Source organism: Anticarsia gemmatalis, chromosome 18 (genome assembly GCF_050436995.1).
Source record: "Anticarsia gemmatalis isolate Benzon Research Colony breed Stoneville strain chromosome 18, ilAntGemm2 primary, whole genome shotgun sequence".
NCBI classification, from domain to species: Eukaryota; Metazoa; Arthropoda; class Insecta; order Lepidoptera; family Erebidae; genus Anticarsia; species Anticarsia gemmatalis.
The window spans coordinates 8,015,045-8,030,788 of NC_134762.1; the positions used below are offsets into that span (position 1 = coordinate 8,015,045).

Genomic DNA, 15,744 nt, shown 5'->3' on the forward strand with positions numbered 1-15,744 from the left:
AGTATTGAAAGTTTGACATTTAGAATGTACTGCCAAAATAGTTCCTACGACGCCCCTCAGAGGCGCTGATCAGATTTTCATACAACATTTCTTGATGACAGGACGGTCGTCGGTAGTCTATAGTAGTAGAGACTCGAGCTGCTGAATGACAATGTCATATTCTGACAACTTAGGAATGAACTTTCACAAATTATCTAGATTATAATAAATTATTTTGTGTGTATATAGTTTTTCCAACACGCGAATCTGTTGCAGCTGCACCTGTGCTAATCTCTCAATTAACCGGAGACTCGATCAAAGCATTAGCACATTTCACGTTACGGAACGACTGGATATGGTATGAAACTTGATTGTAGATTATACGCGAATTGAGATGCTTATTTCTGAAATAATGTTGTAGTTTCACAACTCAGAAGCGAGACTTATCTTTATTATAATAAATAAATCTGGTCCGCATTTGACCAGCATTGTGAACTCAAGGCCTTACCCCTCCCTCATTCGGGAGGAGATCCTTGCCCAGCATGATGGACTCAAGGCTTTACCCTTCCCGTGTTAATTATGATACACTTGCACAGCTGTGGAACGGTAACTGGTTAAAAAAAAACAAAATAAAATATGCGTGGCAAACAAGCAAAGTTAAAGAGGATATAGTATTATCTAATTTAAATTGTGATTGTAATACATAATAAACATACGACTGCTTTGTAGACATGAAATACAGGAGGAGAGGATTCTCTACCACTTTCGACTATCAGCAGCCGAATAGCTATCGAGATATTTTGTATGAAAATCCGATCAACGACACTAGCGGACGCCGTAGGAACTATTTTGACAGTACGTTTTAAGTGTCAAACTCTCGATACAAGTTAGCCTAGCTGGTCAGCATCTAAAACATGTATCACTTTTATTCGATGAGCCTTTAACGGCTAAATACATTATTCAGTCAACGTTTATGAACTGTAGCACAAACAGCTAACAATTCATCGTTTACATTGTATTCAATTAAGTGTTATGTAATGCGATTGTTTTTATCATTGTTACACATTTGTATTACAATTGTTAACGTTTTTTGTTGAGTTAATTGAGGATAATAATGTATGCTTGATCTATTTTTATAGATAATTAGATCATTTGTAGGTTGTCTTAGAGTGAGATGGATTTGGTACAATGCGCAGTGGACAGGTGTGCTGTGATGTGATGTGACCTTGTTTTATATCGCATTAGAAGACCCTTTTATTGTTTTAATGTCTAATAGAACAAACAATAGCGAACGAGGCACGAGGCAAAACATTGCCATCTGTAGCGCAATTTTCTGCAGTCGATACTATCGAGTATCGAGAGGTTGACATCTAAAATGTATTGGAAAGATACACGCTAAAGGCGCTGGTTAAATTATATTATCATACAACATTTCTCGATTGTATAGTATAGATAGTCGATAGCGGTACATTTTTTTTTACTTTGGGTGCTAAATCATGCCAACTCCAATAGCAGGGTAAGCTGTTTTTAATAGTGGATATTATTATGCATCGGGGTAAATATTTGCCCATATCCGTCGTTCATCATTTCTTTCTATTTCCTATTTGTATACAGTATTAGGCTAGAGTCCGCCACAGAACTGTGGATTAATAAACATAAGAAAACAGATTATAATTGAAATTTAAACAAATACTTGCATTACCATTAATCGTTCGAAGTAATACACTTCCAAAATCGTTTTCCATTCATTTAGTAAAACGAGTAACGCGAAATGAAGGCACAAATCTTCAATATTAATTAATTGCTAAAAATAGACTACTCATTTAAACTGAGCTCCTTAATCTTGAAATTTCAGGGAAACCAATAAATTCGTTCTGCGACCATTTTGACTTTAAATATTTAAATCTTTTACTTTATTAATTAATACTGCTATTTAAGGTTTAATGAACATATTTAAAAGTCTGTAGTATTGCTCTTGTTGCAGTTTCAGTTTCAGCAAACCACATTAAGGTAAAATGTTACTCTACTTAAAATACCCTGCTCAAATGGTTCAACAAATACATTATGTTAAATCGTTAATAAATAAATAGGATCACTATTTTTCATTGTTTCAAAACTTTTCTTTTGAGATATATAAGAGGTATACCAGAAGCGACACAGTGCAATAATAGGCTTAAGCTTTAGTCTTACGAGGGGAATAGGTTATCTTCATTAATAACTTTCGTATGTCTAAATAACACATTACAGGTAACTTTCCTACATAAGTGTCAAAAGTATAATAATATAAATATTACGAAACAGCTAATTTTACTTAATAAGTTACCATAACACACACTAAAATAATAATAACAATAATGAACTCATACCAAAATCTTATTATTTTTAAAAATCCATAAAACATTAACAAAATAACTCTACTAAAGATTTACAACATCGGTTTACCAATAAGAGTTTATCTAATTAACAAACCGAACTTTGAACATTAATTTCACAAATTAAATTACTAAAAGTATACTTAATCAAATTCTTAATCATGTTACGGTTTAACGTGTATTAACTTCGGCTAAGATTATTACTCTCGTTGAAGAGGTTTCCATGTTTTCTGTGCTCAATTTAAAAAACCAAATATTTCAAACTGATTTGTTCTGTAGCGCGATTCTCTACAGTCGGTACTTTTGACTAAAGTTTGACATTTAAAATGAACTGTAAAAGTAGTTCTAACAGTGCCCGTTAGAGGCGCTGGTCACATTTTCATTGAAATTTTATCTATACCTAGTCGGTTTTCGATCGTCGAGAATCGTGTTTCTGGAATAGTTTTTTAAATTTCTTATGTCTGAATGAGTATATTATTATATAAAACGGTCTCTAGGCAGAGACCACAGAAAAACTTAGTAAAAGAATACTATAAATTAAATACCGATAGATTTAACGCATACAAAAGGCAAGCTGGAGAATTTCATAAGGAATGACATTTGCCGTGCGACCGCCGGGAACGGGTTAGATCTCACTTCACGAAGAATACAGTTCTTTCAATTGAAACGTATGAAATTCTTACACAAAAGAATACGTTTTATTCCTTTTGAGCTTTGCGATAAATATATTTCTGGATATGGTTGGAAAATCATGATGTATATATTTGAAAAAATATTTTTAAATGATTTAAGTATTTAAGGTTACAAAAAGTGAATAAATGTTAGGCTTTAGCTCGTGGCCTATTGAATGAAAAACGTATAGAAGAAGATTTTTATATTCTATAAATTAGCGCTTTCATTTTGAATTGCATGTAAAACATTAAAAGAAAGGTGTAGTTTTTGAGCGTTGAAATAAAATCGAACTATCCCATATTGTTGAGCACATAGTAGAGAATGAAGTATAGCATAATTTAATCCCTACAATTATTATTATAGATAGATACATGTATTGTCTTCCATATTAGCTTAAACAAGCAGAAATTCATACATGAGAGGGCGGCATAGGCCCCTGTGATGTACAGCACAGCTGCAGCCAACAGTTCCCAACTCGCAGTCGCCTTTGAACTAATATATTCCCAACTTGCGGCCGACCGAAACTTTTGATTGCTGCCCAAGTTGAACAACAACCTGTTTTAGTGTGAAACACACAGACAGCGGAAGCGTGTCCGGACGTTTTCATTGCGTGAATCGCTGTTCAGTGTTTTCGCACACAATACGAGCACGGGACGCTTGCACGCTGGCAACAGTTTCTGCAAATAATGTAACTAAACAATTTTTTTGTAGTGGCGGGCGACAGACGTGCCATAGGATCACACTCATCCCTCGTCCACTTTACATGTTTATTCATTTATACAACTAAGTAAAACATTCAATTGCCGCATTCCCGCTTCAAGCCGTATACGTTCCGTATCCGCACGGTGTGTGGACTGCTCTTTATGGACTCCTCCAAACTTCCACACGATTTTTTTCTCGAAGATTCTCGAACAAAATTGTTTAACAGAAGCGAATGAGCAAGAGTAACGTTTAAAAGTTCTTTTTTGTTCTTATGTGGAGCAAATGGGCCATTTTTTACGAACCATTTGTTATTTGGAGTAGTTCGACGATTTGTTGGGGAATTACTAGGAATGTGTTGGAACTAATTCTGCTTGAAATGGTTGAAAATACTCGGACTTGTACAAGACTGGCTGACTCATCTATGTTTGGATAGAAAATAGACACTTCTGGGCTTAACATTTCGTAGTATTTAACTGAGTTCCTACTGTTCCTAGTAATGTGCGGTAGTTAGATGATTTGAGAATACGGCAACGGATATTGCCAATAACTTAATTATTGTTAGCTACAGATTCAAATACTACTACTACTATCAACTCGGACAAACGATAAATTTTGTATGAAAATCGAATCTGCGTTTTAGCGGGCGCTGTAAGAACTATTTTTGCCGTACATTTTAAATAATAAAGTTTCCAAATCGTTAGTACTGACTGTAGAGAATCAGGCTTCTGTCTCAATCACCTTGAACGCGGAATCTCGTTGACAGTATAATTGATGACGCGAATGCAACGTGCAATCATCCGCCATTCAATCATTAATGAGATAGTAATGTAATAACCGATCATTATGCTTCATTATACCGAGACTGTTATTTGAGATGTGTGAGGATATTCTATTATGACGCGAGTAAGGTTATGTTAATAATGAGATGTGTTTTGTTTAAAGGTTTATGTACAATAATTTTCGAAACTATAAACTAGTTCACGCTCTCGTCTCTACATCAAAAAAAGATTCCTTCTTGTAGTTCTTGATAAATAGATATGTTAACAAAATTCCATAGAAATTGAACTATTTAGTTGACTAATCATAAAAGACGTACGGACTTAGATACAAATTACGAAGGTATGGAGCAGAAAATAAAGTGTGTTACAAGAACTTTAACCGTATTTACAAGAAGACTGTACAACAAATATCGCTTTATTACAGTAATTCTAGGAACTAAACAAGAAACCCTATAAAAGCTGCATTTTCCACCGATAAATCAACAAACCACTATATCAACGGACGCCTACATAGAACACGTGCAAGCAATCCTTTGAAATGCCAGAAAGTGCAAATTCAAACGATTTTCCCACTACATTCAATAGTGATGTTGCTAATTTTTATTTTGTACGAGAGCCCGTGATTTCTTCTGCGTGGACTTTAGCTTTTCCATTTTTGCAACATTTTTTACCGCTGCTCCGCTCCTAGTAGTCATAGCGTGATGTTACAATAGTCTTCAGTTATTGGACTATTCAATACAAACATATTTTTAAATCGAACTCTTCAGCATTATATTATTATGGATAGATTCCGTCTAGTAAATTGTGTAAAAATACTAAAACCTTATTTTTTAGTTCTGTTATTAATTAAACAATTGTGTCTTATGACGTTACGGTGTTCTACATTGCATATGAAGATACATTGTCATTACATTGCGCATTACAATGCACTTCATAACTGTAATGCTCTTCGACTTAGTTACCATTACTCCAAAAAAAAAGTTTTTTCTTAGCTGTTTGATGGACTAACTAGAATCTCTTTTGTTTCCCTGGAAACACCTCTATTCCCTGTTCACGGTTAACCCTATTCACGATAGCCACGTGTATTACGAACATTAATTACCCTAGTCACGGCTTAATCGGTTGATTTTAAACGCGTAACTGCAAATTGGGAATGAGTCTGATATATTGCGGTCTATTGGTGTTAAATTTACATGTGAATTTCCTAATTTGTTGCAAATGAGACTCAAACAGAATATAGTTGTTTAAATGCCGATATCTGAGTGGCATTAGTAAGAGCCTTCTATGTAAATAACCAATGAACTATACGAAATGAGTGTATTGTTAGACATAAGCAATGAGTGTATTGTTAGAAATGATTATTTTATGTTATTACGGCAAAATGAAAGCGACGTGAAAACAGCTTAATTAAACCGTGCTAAAACTGTGCATAGATTTCAGCACGGTTTAAGAAGTGAGCCCTGAAGTAAGCCCTTGCCTAGTCATTAGACAATAACTAACAAACAGCATTATTTCAATATTTAGACAATCTTTATAAATAATCATTAATAATTTCCTATTGTACGTAAAATAACGTAGCAGCGATTTACGATCGGTTCAGAATAACTAATCAACATTAATACTCTAGTCCCCGTAGCAGGTGATAACTTAGCACTAAACACCCTTCCGAAAACCATCTAGTATTAACTAAGCCTTCATAAATTGAAATAATTAACAGGGATCTTCAATTTTATAACCTTACTTTACACCAATCACAAATCCAATTAAGGCTCCCGGCAGCCGTAGGTCATAACATTCATAATTGAAGTTCATTTGCGAAGCCTGACCGTGTATCAAAATGTTTCAGCTGCACAACATTTTGTATAATTGTATATAACACATTTATAAGTAAAGTATATTCTTGTTTGGTATGTAACAAGCTATTTATAAGGTAGGCTGCTATAAGTTAGGTTCTTTCTAAGCTAGAAAGAAAAACATTTGCGTGTTACCATGTAGAAGAGAACGATAATTGTCACGTTCTCCATAACTGGGCTTGTTTGATGATTTACAATGGTTTTAATCATCAAGTAAGACCAAACATACAGCAGAAACTGTAAAATAAATAAAAATATTGGGCCTAAGCCGGGAATCACACTCAAAATCTCGTGACCAGCAGAAACTAACACAGGATCATATTCACAGTTATATTAACTTTATGTAACTAACTCGTAACTAACATAACGACTATATTAACCATTCCACTATACAAGTAAATAAAGCTTGTAATCAAAATAAATGATAATAAACTGAATAATTCAAAACTAAACTCCCGGCAAAATATTTCCTAGTAATTTCACATCAAAAGTGAAGGTTCAAATTTTTCTTAATTATTGTATCAAAGTTTGTTAAATTTGATACCTGGAAAGACTGATAACTATTACAATTCCAAACAACGTAATTGGAAAACTAATTTCATGTTGAAAAGTTACGTTGTTCATTGGAAAGAGAAATTAAATCTATTTGATATAGCTTATTGTTTAAATCTAGTTAAGGAAAACGGATTAATTGGGCTTGTTACTAACCGTACTAAATTAATAATAATGAATGTACATTTCTTTTGCTATTCCGTACTTCCGTAGCGGCAATAGTTTTCGACTGTGTTGTCTCAAAATATTTCTGTGACCCACAAATATCTTTTCCTACTGATACTTTGTGAAATCCCCGCGATAAGATTCTAAGCCACGGTCTAAAAATATATAAACGTGTTTGTTCATTTGTCCTTCGATATGCTCTAGATAAAATTTTCCAATGTAGACAATATCCCAGCATAGAAAGGTCAAAAGCACTTTGCTGTAAATAAACCCACGCATGTGAAACCGCAGTCGTAGGCTATGTAGATAAAAATTAAGATGCCTCATACTTAATTGGCCGTGAGTTTCTTGCTAGCTCTTCTCATAAGGCTCGAGCTAGTGCTAGATTCAGTAATTGTAACGACTATCATAAGTGTCAATATTTGACCTAAATGAATGAATGATTTGATTTTGATTTTGATAATGTGCCGACGTAAAATACCTTTGGGCGGCTTGAACAACTTTGACACTAGGTTGACCACTAACCATACGATAAGAAGAAGAATGTGCAGACATTCCGCAGTTTTTCGTCATCAGTTCAGTTATTCGTAATTGTTGATTAGCACAATCTTAATCACACAATTCCTATAGCAATATACATTAACTTCTGGACTTTTCTGAATACTAAGCACAATAAAATGATTCAGAATCATAAGTTTCCAATAAGTAAAAGATATTTCCTTGGCACTTCATTTCTCAACGTCACGCCTATCATAATCATTTTTAATTAAAACCCCTGGTACGTCATAGGAAGCGTTTCTAATGATCCTGTAGAACTTAATAACAGGGAATATTTTCTAGCAAAGCGCTTTGTGACATTATTTCCCATTTAAATGATTGAGGGGCATTAATATGGACATTTATTTAAAGTACTGTAGTGGTAAATAACGAATAAATGTGTTGTTATATAATAGTCAATATTAATTATTGTCTAAATACTTATGGCAGAAAGGATTATTTTCTGGCAGAACATTTAGGCATACATAAAGAAGAAAACAAAAAAAACATATAGAAATAAACCAGCCAATATTCAGCTCAGCCTGAAACTAGACCGTGAAAAAATTAATGAGAATATTTTCATATTTTCCTATCTTGCTGTATTCAATTTTAAAGCCCGAAATATCAGTGACATGTAATTTAATAGGGCACTTTGATTAATCCATAGAAATTGGTTCATACTTAATAACATAAAACTAAGACTACTAATTTAATTACATTGAAAAACTTTTACCTACATTTCGAAACGCATAGTTATTTTTTACTCCATCAAACAAAGCACCATCGAAATAAATTTCTTCACCATTTCTATATCATGCGTGAATGAGCATACACATACTATACAAAATTAAACGGCCTTCAGTCTACACTTCCACATCGTAAGAACGTATATTGAATTTTAAGTGCGCATAAAATTCAATGATGACATTAAAAGTGCCATTTGGCGTATATGTTTTCAAATAACGATCGGTAATATGTTTTATGAGACTAATATAAAGCGCGCCAATTTGTGTGTGGTGGTCTTGCTTGAAGGGTTGAGAAAGGAAATAATTAATAGATGTATAGAGGGTATTATTTGTCTTTTTATATTGGATTATATAGATAATATTTTTGACTTAAATTCAAAAAAGTATGCAGTAAGTCATGGTATGAAAGCTGCGAAGTGGTAAATTTTATAGAGAAGCATGGTGTTATTATGCGCCTACACTTAAGTTTCTACTTAGTAAAATTCACATTTGATTTGTTCGAGAAGGCAAATAATACCTATCTGTTTTTTATTTTTCTTATAATTCATTAAACAGATATAGATAGAAGATAATTTTAAAAAACTTTTTAACATCATTTTTTTATAATTAATTTAACAACTATCTGCATTAAAATTTGTTACTCAATCAATCTATGCAGAAATCATCATTGTGGTTCGGTGTTTCATTCGTATAAATAAATTATTATCTTTGCCATCTCTTCAATAACAAGCACATAAAATAGCAGCTGTTTTCACCTAATTCACACGTCGACTTCAAACCACTTCTGTCAATGCCTGAAACTTTTCAATTGATTTAACAACTGCTAACTGCCAATAAAATATTTAAACCGCCTACGGAACCAAACTTACGCTCTTACGTACCGTACAATATTAATGGTTGAAGTTCCTTTAATCGTTCAAACTACATTTACACTAAAAACAATCTTATTCAAACTACATAAAGTTTATTTTCTAATGATAAGTAGAACCAAGTTCACAGCTGCAATCCCGTTTTAGCGCTTAAGCGTCAATATATTTCTTCAATGTCTTAAAGGCGATGCAAATTGAACCTTAAATCATATGAGTAAAGTCTAAAATAAAGTTTGAGATCCAATAAAGAAATATCGTCAGCTGAGCCTAAGACCGATATACTTTTGAAGAGCGATCTATCAAAATTCAGTCTTAACCCTTTATGATAAAGTAGGTAATAGAATGATAGATAGGAACGCAATAAAAATGGCTCAACACCTTCTTCGAGTGTAAATGAATAAAGATTTTTCTGTAGCTTCTTTTTAAAACGTTTATTATTTATTTTGAATTTCAAATAACTAACTATAATAGTTTTTACTTGATTTTTTCCTAATTACAAACGCGTTTCGGCGCCGAAGTTGCAATCGTCACAAAAAAATGCGAATCATTGTGTTATTTTTTATGCATCCATTTATCCTTTTGTACTTAAGATGATCATAAATTTTGCCATATTCAATTCAACAATATAAAATTATTCGATAAAGTACCACCTCTATAGCTGTACTAATACAAAACACTTCAATTCCGAGGCGAAAAATTGCTCCAACTTCACACAAAGTAGGTTTAAAAATAAAACACGAACACTCACCGAAGGTGCCGTTAGAAGTTGAAGGGCTTCGCTCAAGTTCTTCAATGTTAAAGTGTTCCTCTCTCCGTCCTCTTCCTCAGGTCCTGGGAGGTGGACCGAGGACTGTCTGGAGCGGAACTCCGGCTTTTTGCCACTGGAACCACTGCCATTGGCAAACTGCTGCTGGGAAGACGCGCGACGGAATGGACACGTCATTTTGAGGGTTCAAGTCATTGGGTTGTGGATGAAAAGAACACTAGGGGTGAGCACTTCCAAGTTGAAGGTTTGGAGTAATCTGGAACAAATAAAAACAATTTGATTAAAAATATAGTTCTTTAAGCAGTGAATAGTTTAAATATGTATGATAATGATATAGAATACTTGATAATGAATTAAATATCCATTATCAAGTGTTACTTATATAGTTCAATTGTTAAGTGTTACCTATATTGTTGCATCAATGTATATATCACTGGGAATGGGTGAGAAATGTTTTTTTCATATTTCTTATGAGACGCAATATATTTTGCTATTCGTAAAATCATCTATTCGTTGATATATGCTTCTAATGTCATTTAATTAAAATATGCAGTGTTTATTCAGTTTAATATATGAAACGGTATAATCGTAGAAACATATTCTCAGAGGTTACGTTATAAAATAAACTACTACAATACTTGTTACTCAGAACAAAAACAGTACATAAAATTCCTCGAATGACCAGAAAATTATTAAACGTGGAACAGACAGACCTTTTATGTGTTCAAACAACATAATAGACCGCAATACCAAAATATCAGAGGTTCGGTAAGTAGGGTAAACAATTTCAGTAACGCTTTCCCATTTCTTGGTTATCAAAGAGGAATGTTCAAAGCTAGAATAATCGGGTGTGTGTGAAACAGAGCAAAACGTTCCATTGTTACATTAGACAATATCGAACTACTTGGAAGGATAGGCATTTCGTAGTGCCGTATGGATTATGAATGAATGTTATTATGTTTACGAGTATTTATAGGCAGTGAATGGAATTTGTGTTATTTCGGCCTCTTTGTTATTATGCTTCTAAAAATAATTATTTTTGGAAAGAGTTAACTCGAGTCTGCAATACAACTTTTTGATATCTCTAATACGACACTTAATTGTATCTACGTGACTGTATATCTATTGTTTTAAAATGTTTTTAACTTCATCTACATTTACTAGATGACCCGCGCAGCTCTGTTCCTGATTTTTCTCTCAATAAAAACCTTTCCCGTGACTTAAAGATGATTTTGCAAAAACAATAAATAGAAATGGTTGAACCGCTTTTGAGTATTGCGCTTAGTAACACATTTGGCGATTCATTTTTATGTGTGACATATTCAACTAACAGATAAAGAGTTTCTACTTATTTAAGCTGTTTATTTAAACTATCTCTTATATTATTTTAATAAAATAAATCGTATTCTAACAACTAATTGAATGGTTTCATTAAACGTTTCAACTGATAAAACAAATCATTTTACTCAAAATAATATAATTTCGATTCGTTTTCTCCTCGCAATTTATATGAGCAAAATGGTTGATTTAAAACGAGCTTCTCATAAGCGAATATATAAAGTTTTATTTATACCAGAATGAGTTTAATTTGGAGATTATTGCGTCGTTAAATGGATAGGAAAGCCATTAGAGACCGTCGCGGAACCGCCCAGGAATTTATACGTCTACCCACTTTTATGAAGTATTACTTGTAATCTGAAATGGGTTCAGACGTTTTCAATTTGTTAATAGATGTGTGAAATTAATGGAGTTTTTAAGGTGGAATTGATTTTGCTATACGATGTTAGTGATGAAGTTATTTTGTTAATTATAATTCAGAAGTTAGTTCTAGAGATTTGAAAGTAATTAATTATTAGTGTGTAAGTTAATAAAATATAGAAAAGTGATAAAATTAGTTTTTATAATGTGTAATTACTATTGACATGTTTTGAAGAGATCAACAATTTTGAGGCGGTTTTTTTATAATTTCCTATATAAAAACAAAACTTTTTCAAAGAAATAAAATAGGGCAATAAACACTTAAGAAATGGCTTAATAGTTGGGTAAATAAAAAAAAACTATGTTAAAATTAACTGCAAAATAAAAGAATCATATTATTCTAAAATATTACGATAATATAACATTTTTAAACCAGACCCAATTTGCTTCACGCTTTACAAATTGATCTACATTTTCCATATAAAACGCATTCCCTATAACGCTCAAAGGAACCAATGAGGCAAAGACAAAGCGAAATGAAAAGAAAATCCCCCTTATCCCGTGATAATCTCCATAAAATTGGAGTACCACTTGATTACATCATATAAAAATAAATGGGCACGTAAAGAAAATTGACTGGATATACATACGTGTTGCCGACTATGTTTATTAGAGATCTGGACTTTTATCAGATAGATGTTTTTCAGCTTGAGAATAGTTTTGGGGTTCTCGAGTATTGGGCATCACACACATAACTTATGTGGGGTTAAAGTGCTTAAAATAATTATTTACACTTGGAAATATTGTGTTTCTTTTCTGGAAAATAAGAATTTACATTTTATTTGTAAGTTTTACTCACGTCTAGTAAAATTAAAGTCTCTACTTAAACGTTAGTCACGAAATTCCAACGTACGGAATTCCGATAATATTTTTGTCTGTTTCTATTTTTCAGTGGTCTGATTTGTTACTCTTATCTACGATACCTAATTTCAGACAGAAATACCAAGTAACCCATTCATAAATCTAGCGTAAAGCGTAACTTTGTATCAGTGTTAAGCACAAAACACAAATTAACTAAACCAACTTAACTTTTTTTCTTACAGCAGCCTTAATTATAAAAAACACCCCGGTTCATAACAAAATACTCAGTTTTATACAATGTATATCAACTACTTATACGTGTAAATCAACGAGTATGTTACCAATTCTTCGAAATAGAGCCGGGTCTATTCATAAGATCGTATACCGCTTACCAAAATGATTTATGTGAAGTTTCGTAGAAGATAATTTCTAACTTTGATGTGAATGTTAGTTTACTTATTATGATGTTCCGCAGATATCGTTTAAGTTCCTTGAAGTTTAAATGCTTTTGTGTAGAAGTATTATTAGACGACAGAAGACGCGGTTTTAGGTAGTCATGTATGATTTTGAACTTTTTAGAAATCAATAATATTTATTAATTTAGGTCAAATATTGACACTTATTACACAGCCTTTGAGTTCGCTACATGTAAAATATTGTGTGTATTCGAATGCTGAATGTAGTTTAATCCGTCCAAGTACTTTAATACATCCGGTGACACTTCAAGTCGAATCCATCATAGTTGGAAGAAAGGCTAGTCTGATGACTAATATGTATATTAAGTTTCGTGTGATAACCAAACCTACGCTTGTAAAGCAATGCACCGCTTTGGCCACTACGCTATTGACATCGACGTAATCAAACAACGGGACCTGGACCATAGAACTTTGATAATTCTCTAATCAATTGCAATCAAGCCAACCTAAAGGCTACCTAACACAAACACATGTTCCATTCAATGAACAGTTGCGATAAATAATCGTAATTTGTTTCCCGTTGAGTCCTTGACCGCTCCGATACACATTAGATAACAGATAATACACGAACAAATACACTTATAGATAATGTTAACTTTTTTATTACATCGTGAATCGAATTTCCTGCTATATTTATCGCACTTTGCAACCAATTTATATTCGAAATACAATCGGAATGAGGAAAACTAGATGCCACCCTATGTTTAATTCGGCCTTTTTAATGTATCAGAAGCTTTCAAGTTCCTTCAAATAAGTTAGAGCCACTAAATTGACCTCAAATCATATAAAATTTATTCATGATGAACAAAAATCATAATACATAAGGCATAAAAACAATTATGTGCATGGGAGTAAGCAAAGATCGAGGAACGCTAGCTTTTACAGCTTCTACAAATTGCTTTTGCTTCGTTCATTTCGTTACAAATGCAAAATGCCCAAAAGTTGATTTTCATTAAAGACCTAAATTATTACCTAGAGTTTAAAACATAGGCTATGGTTAGTGAAAACAACGCCGTGGTTTAACTGGTAAGATTTCAAACTTCTGAATAATAGAAGTCAAAATTAAACTTGTCTGGTGTTAAAATTTACGATACAATTTCAGGAAATGTATCGCTTTCGTCGCACTACATTTCAAACAAACCCGACAAGCAGATTGACTGCGGTCGCTGCGGAAACCAGCTGTATGGCTCGTTTCACGTCACTCGCTTTACAATCATCGCGTCAAATGAGTGTTGTATGATGTGAAACTTTATATTAGGTCGGAGAAAAAGTCTTTTCGCATTATAGTATGTATAAACTTGTAATAAAATCTTTTCTCTACACAAAAAAGCTTGATTTTTGGGTACCTCACGAGCTCACTGAAAGAAACCTAATGAACCCTGTACTCTTTTGTGATTCTTGAAGCCAAAGAGATTTTATTACAAGTTCATACATACTATAATGCGAAAAGACTTTTTCTCCGACCTAATACAAAGATAATAATATGCTAATATTTGAAACGGCTGTTTGTGTAACATGATTTGTATTAGGTGTTGAGTCACTTAAATCTTTTTATATTAATAAGTAATTATTTTACCTATAACGTGCCCATAACCAGTTGGGCTCACCGGCCGGTAAACCATCTGCGGGTTAAGCAATCGTTGGCGTGGTTATTTAAAAGATGGCTGATCGCGCAGTGGTATTTAAACTAAGCGTTGCTGTGTTTTGGAGGACACGTAAAAAAGTCGGTCCTGGTTGTTGCCTATTAAAGTAACAGTCGTTAAGCCAAGTCATGGCGATAGCCTTTTGGATGGCTTGAACGTCATAGACGTTAGATTGACCTCTACAGTAAAAAAACATAAACAAATAATGTGGTAATAAATAAACTAAACCTATAGAAATCTTTTGATTCGTGTTATAAATAATCTTCACAAAAATTTTTGAAGACCAGACAAAAAAAACATGCAGAAGAATATGTTATTAGTCTGCCAAAGATTAATACTGTTTACAACTTATACCAATACGAAACGGACCAAATATTGATGTATAGCTTGTTAGCACATGAATATACGATATATCATAACATTACGATATGTTTGCTCATAACATTTTGATTCAGAAAACCTACAGATAAATATTATTCATTTCTTAATACACATATCAGATCTTGAATTCAGATATGTTATATTATTGTTTAATGTCTGACTGGAGTTTCATTGCGTTCTTTTTATAATGATCATCTTTATATTTTAGTGATAACGAGGCTAATGTAATATTATTAGGATAAAAATCATTGTACTGGAAACCAACTTCGATCTTAAACACTCGTAGGCGTATGTAATACTCCCATGCCGCTGATTTCAACACAATCTTACAAAAAAAGAATCCACGATAATTTAAAAATGCTAAGAAGCAGAGAAATTTCTCCGTGCTAAATAGTAACATTCACATTAAATAGTTATACAAACGTACGTTAACTTCAATGATATTTTTACTTCTTAATATTACAACTTGATGTTCACAAACGCAAGTAACTTACACACATAACTTAAAGAACAGTTTTACTTACAAAATAACTGCACAATTACACTCCGAACATATTGCAACACACACTAAAGCGACATAGCATCTAAAACAGCAATATCTTTCTAACAACGACAAACTAAACTTCACTGCATTCGAAATGTTCCGTACTCTCGTAACTCCATTGCAACACAAACAGTTGAAATTATTGTTAG

The 15,744-nt window shown here is 32.9% G+C and overlaps 1 protein-coding gene across 2 annotated transcripts in view; it reads right to left on the reverse strand.

Annotated features, from left to right (window-relative positions):
• Gycalpha99B (guanylate cyclase 1 soluble subunit alpha 2) overlaps nucleotides 1-15,744 on the reverse strand; it is a 108,733-nt gene that overhangs the window by 63,504 nt on the left and 29,485 nt on the right. The window contains exons 1-2 of one of the 2 annotated variants that reach the window (XM_076126105.1): nucleotides 15,576-15,687; nucleotides 9,975-10,248 (exon numbers count right to left, since the gene is read on the reverse strand). In XM_076126105.1, the coding sequence (XP_075982220.1) occupies nucleotides 9,975-10,169 (195 nt within the window). In that variant the 5' untranslated portion in view covers nucleotides 10,170-10,248; nucleotides 15,576-15,687. Of the gene's footprint in view, nucleotides 1-9,974; nucleotides 10,249-15,575; nucleotides 15,688-15,744 lie in introns of those variants that run through there. The other variant, XM_076126104.1, reaches the window with a different exon arrangement.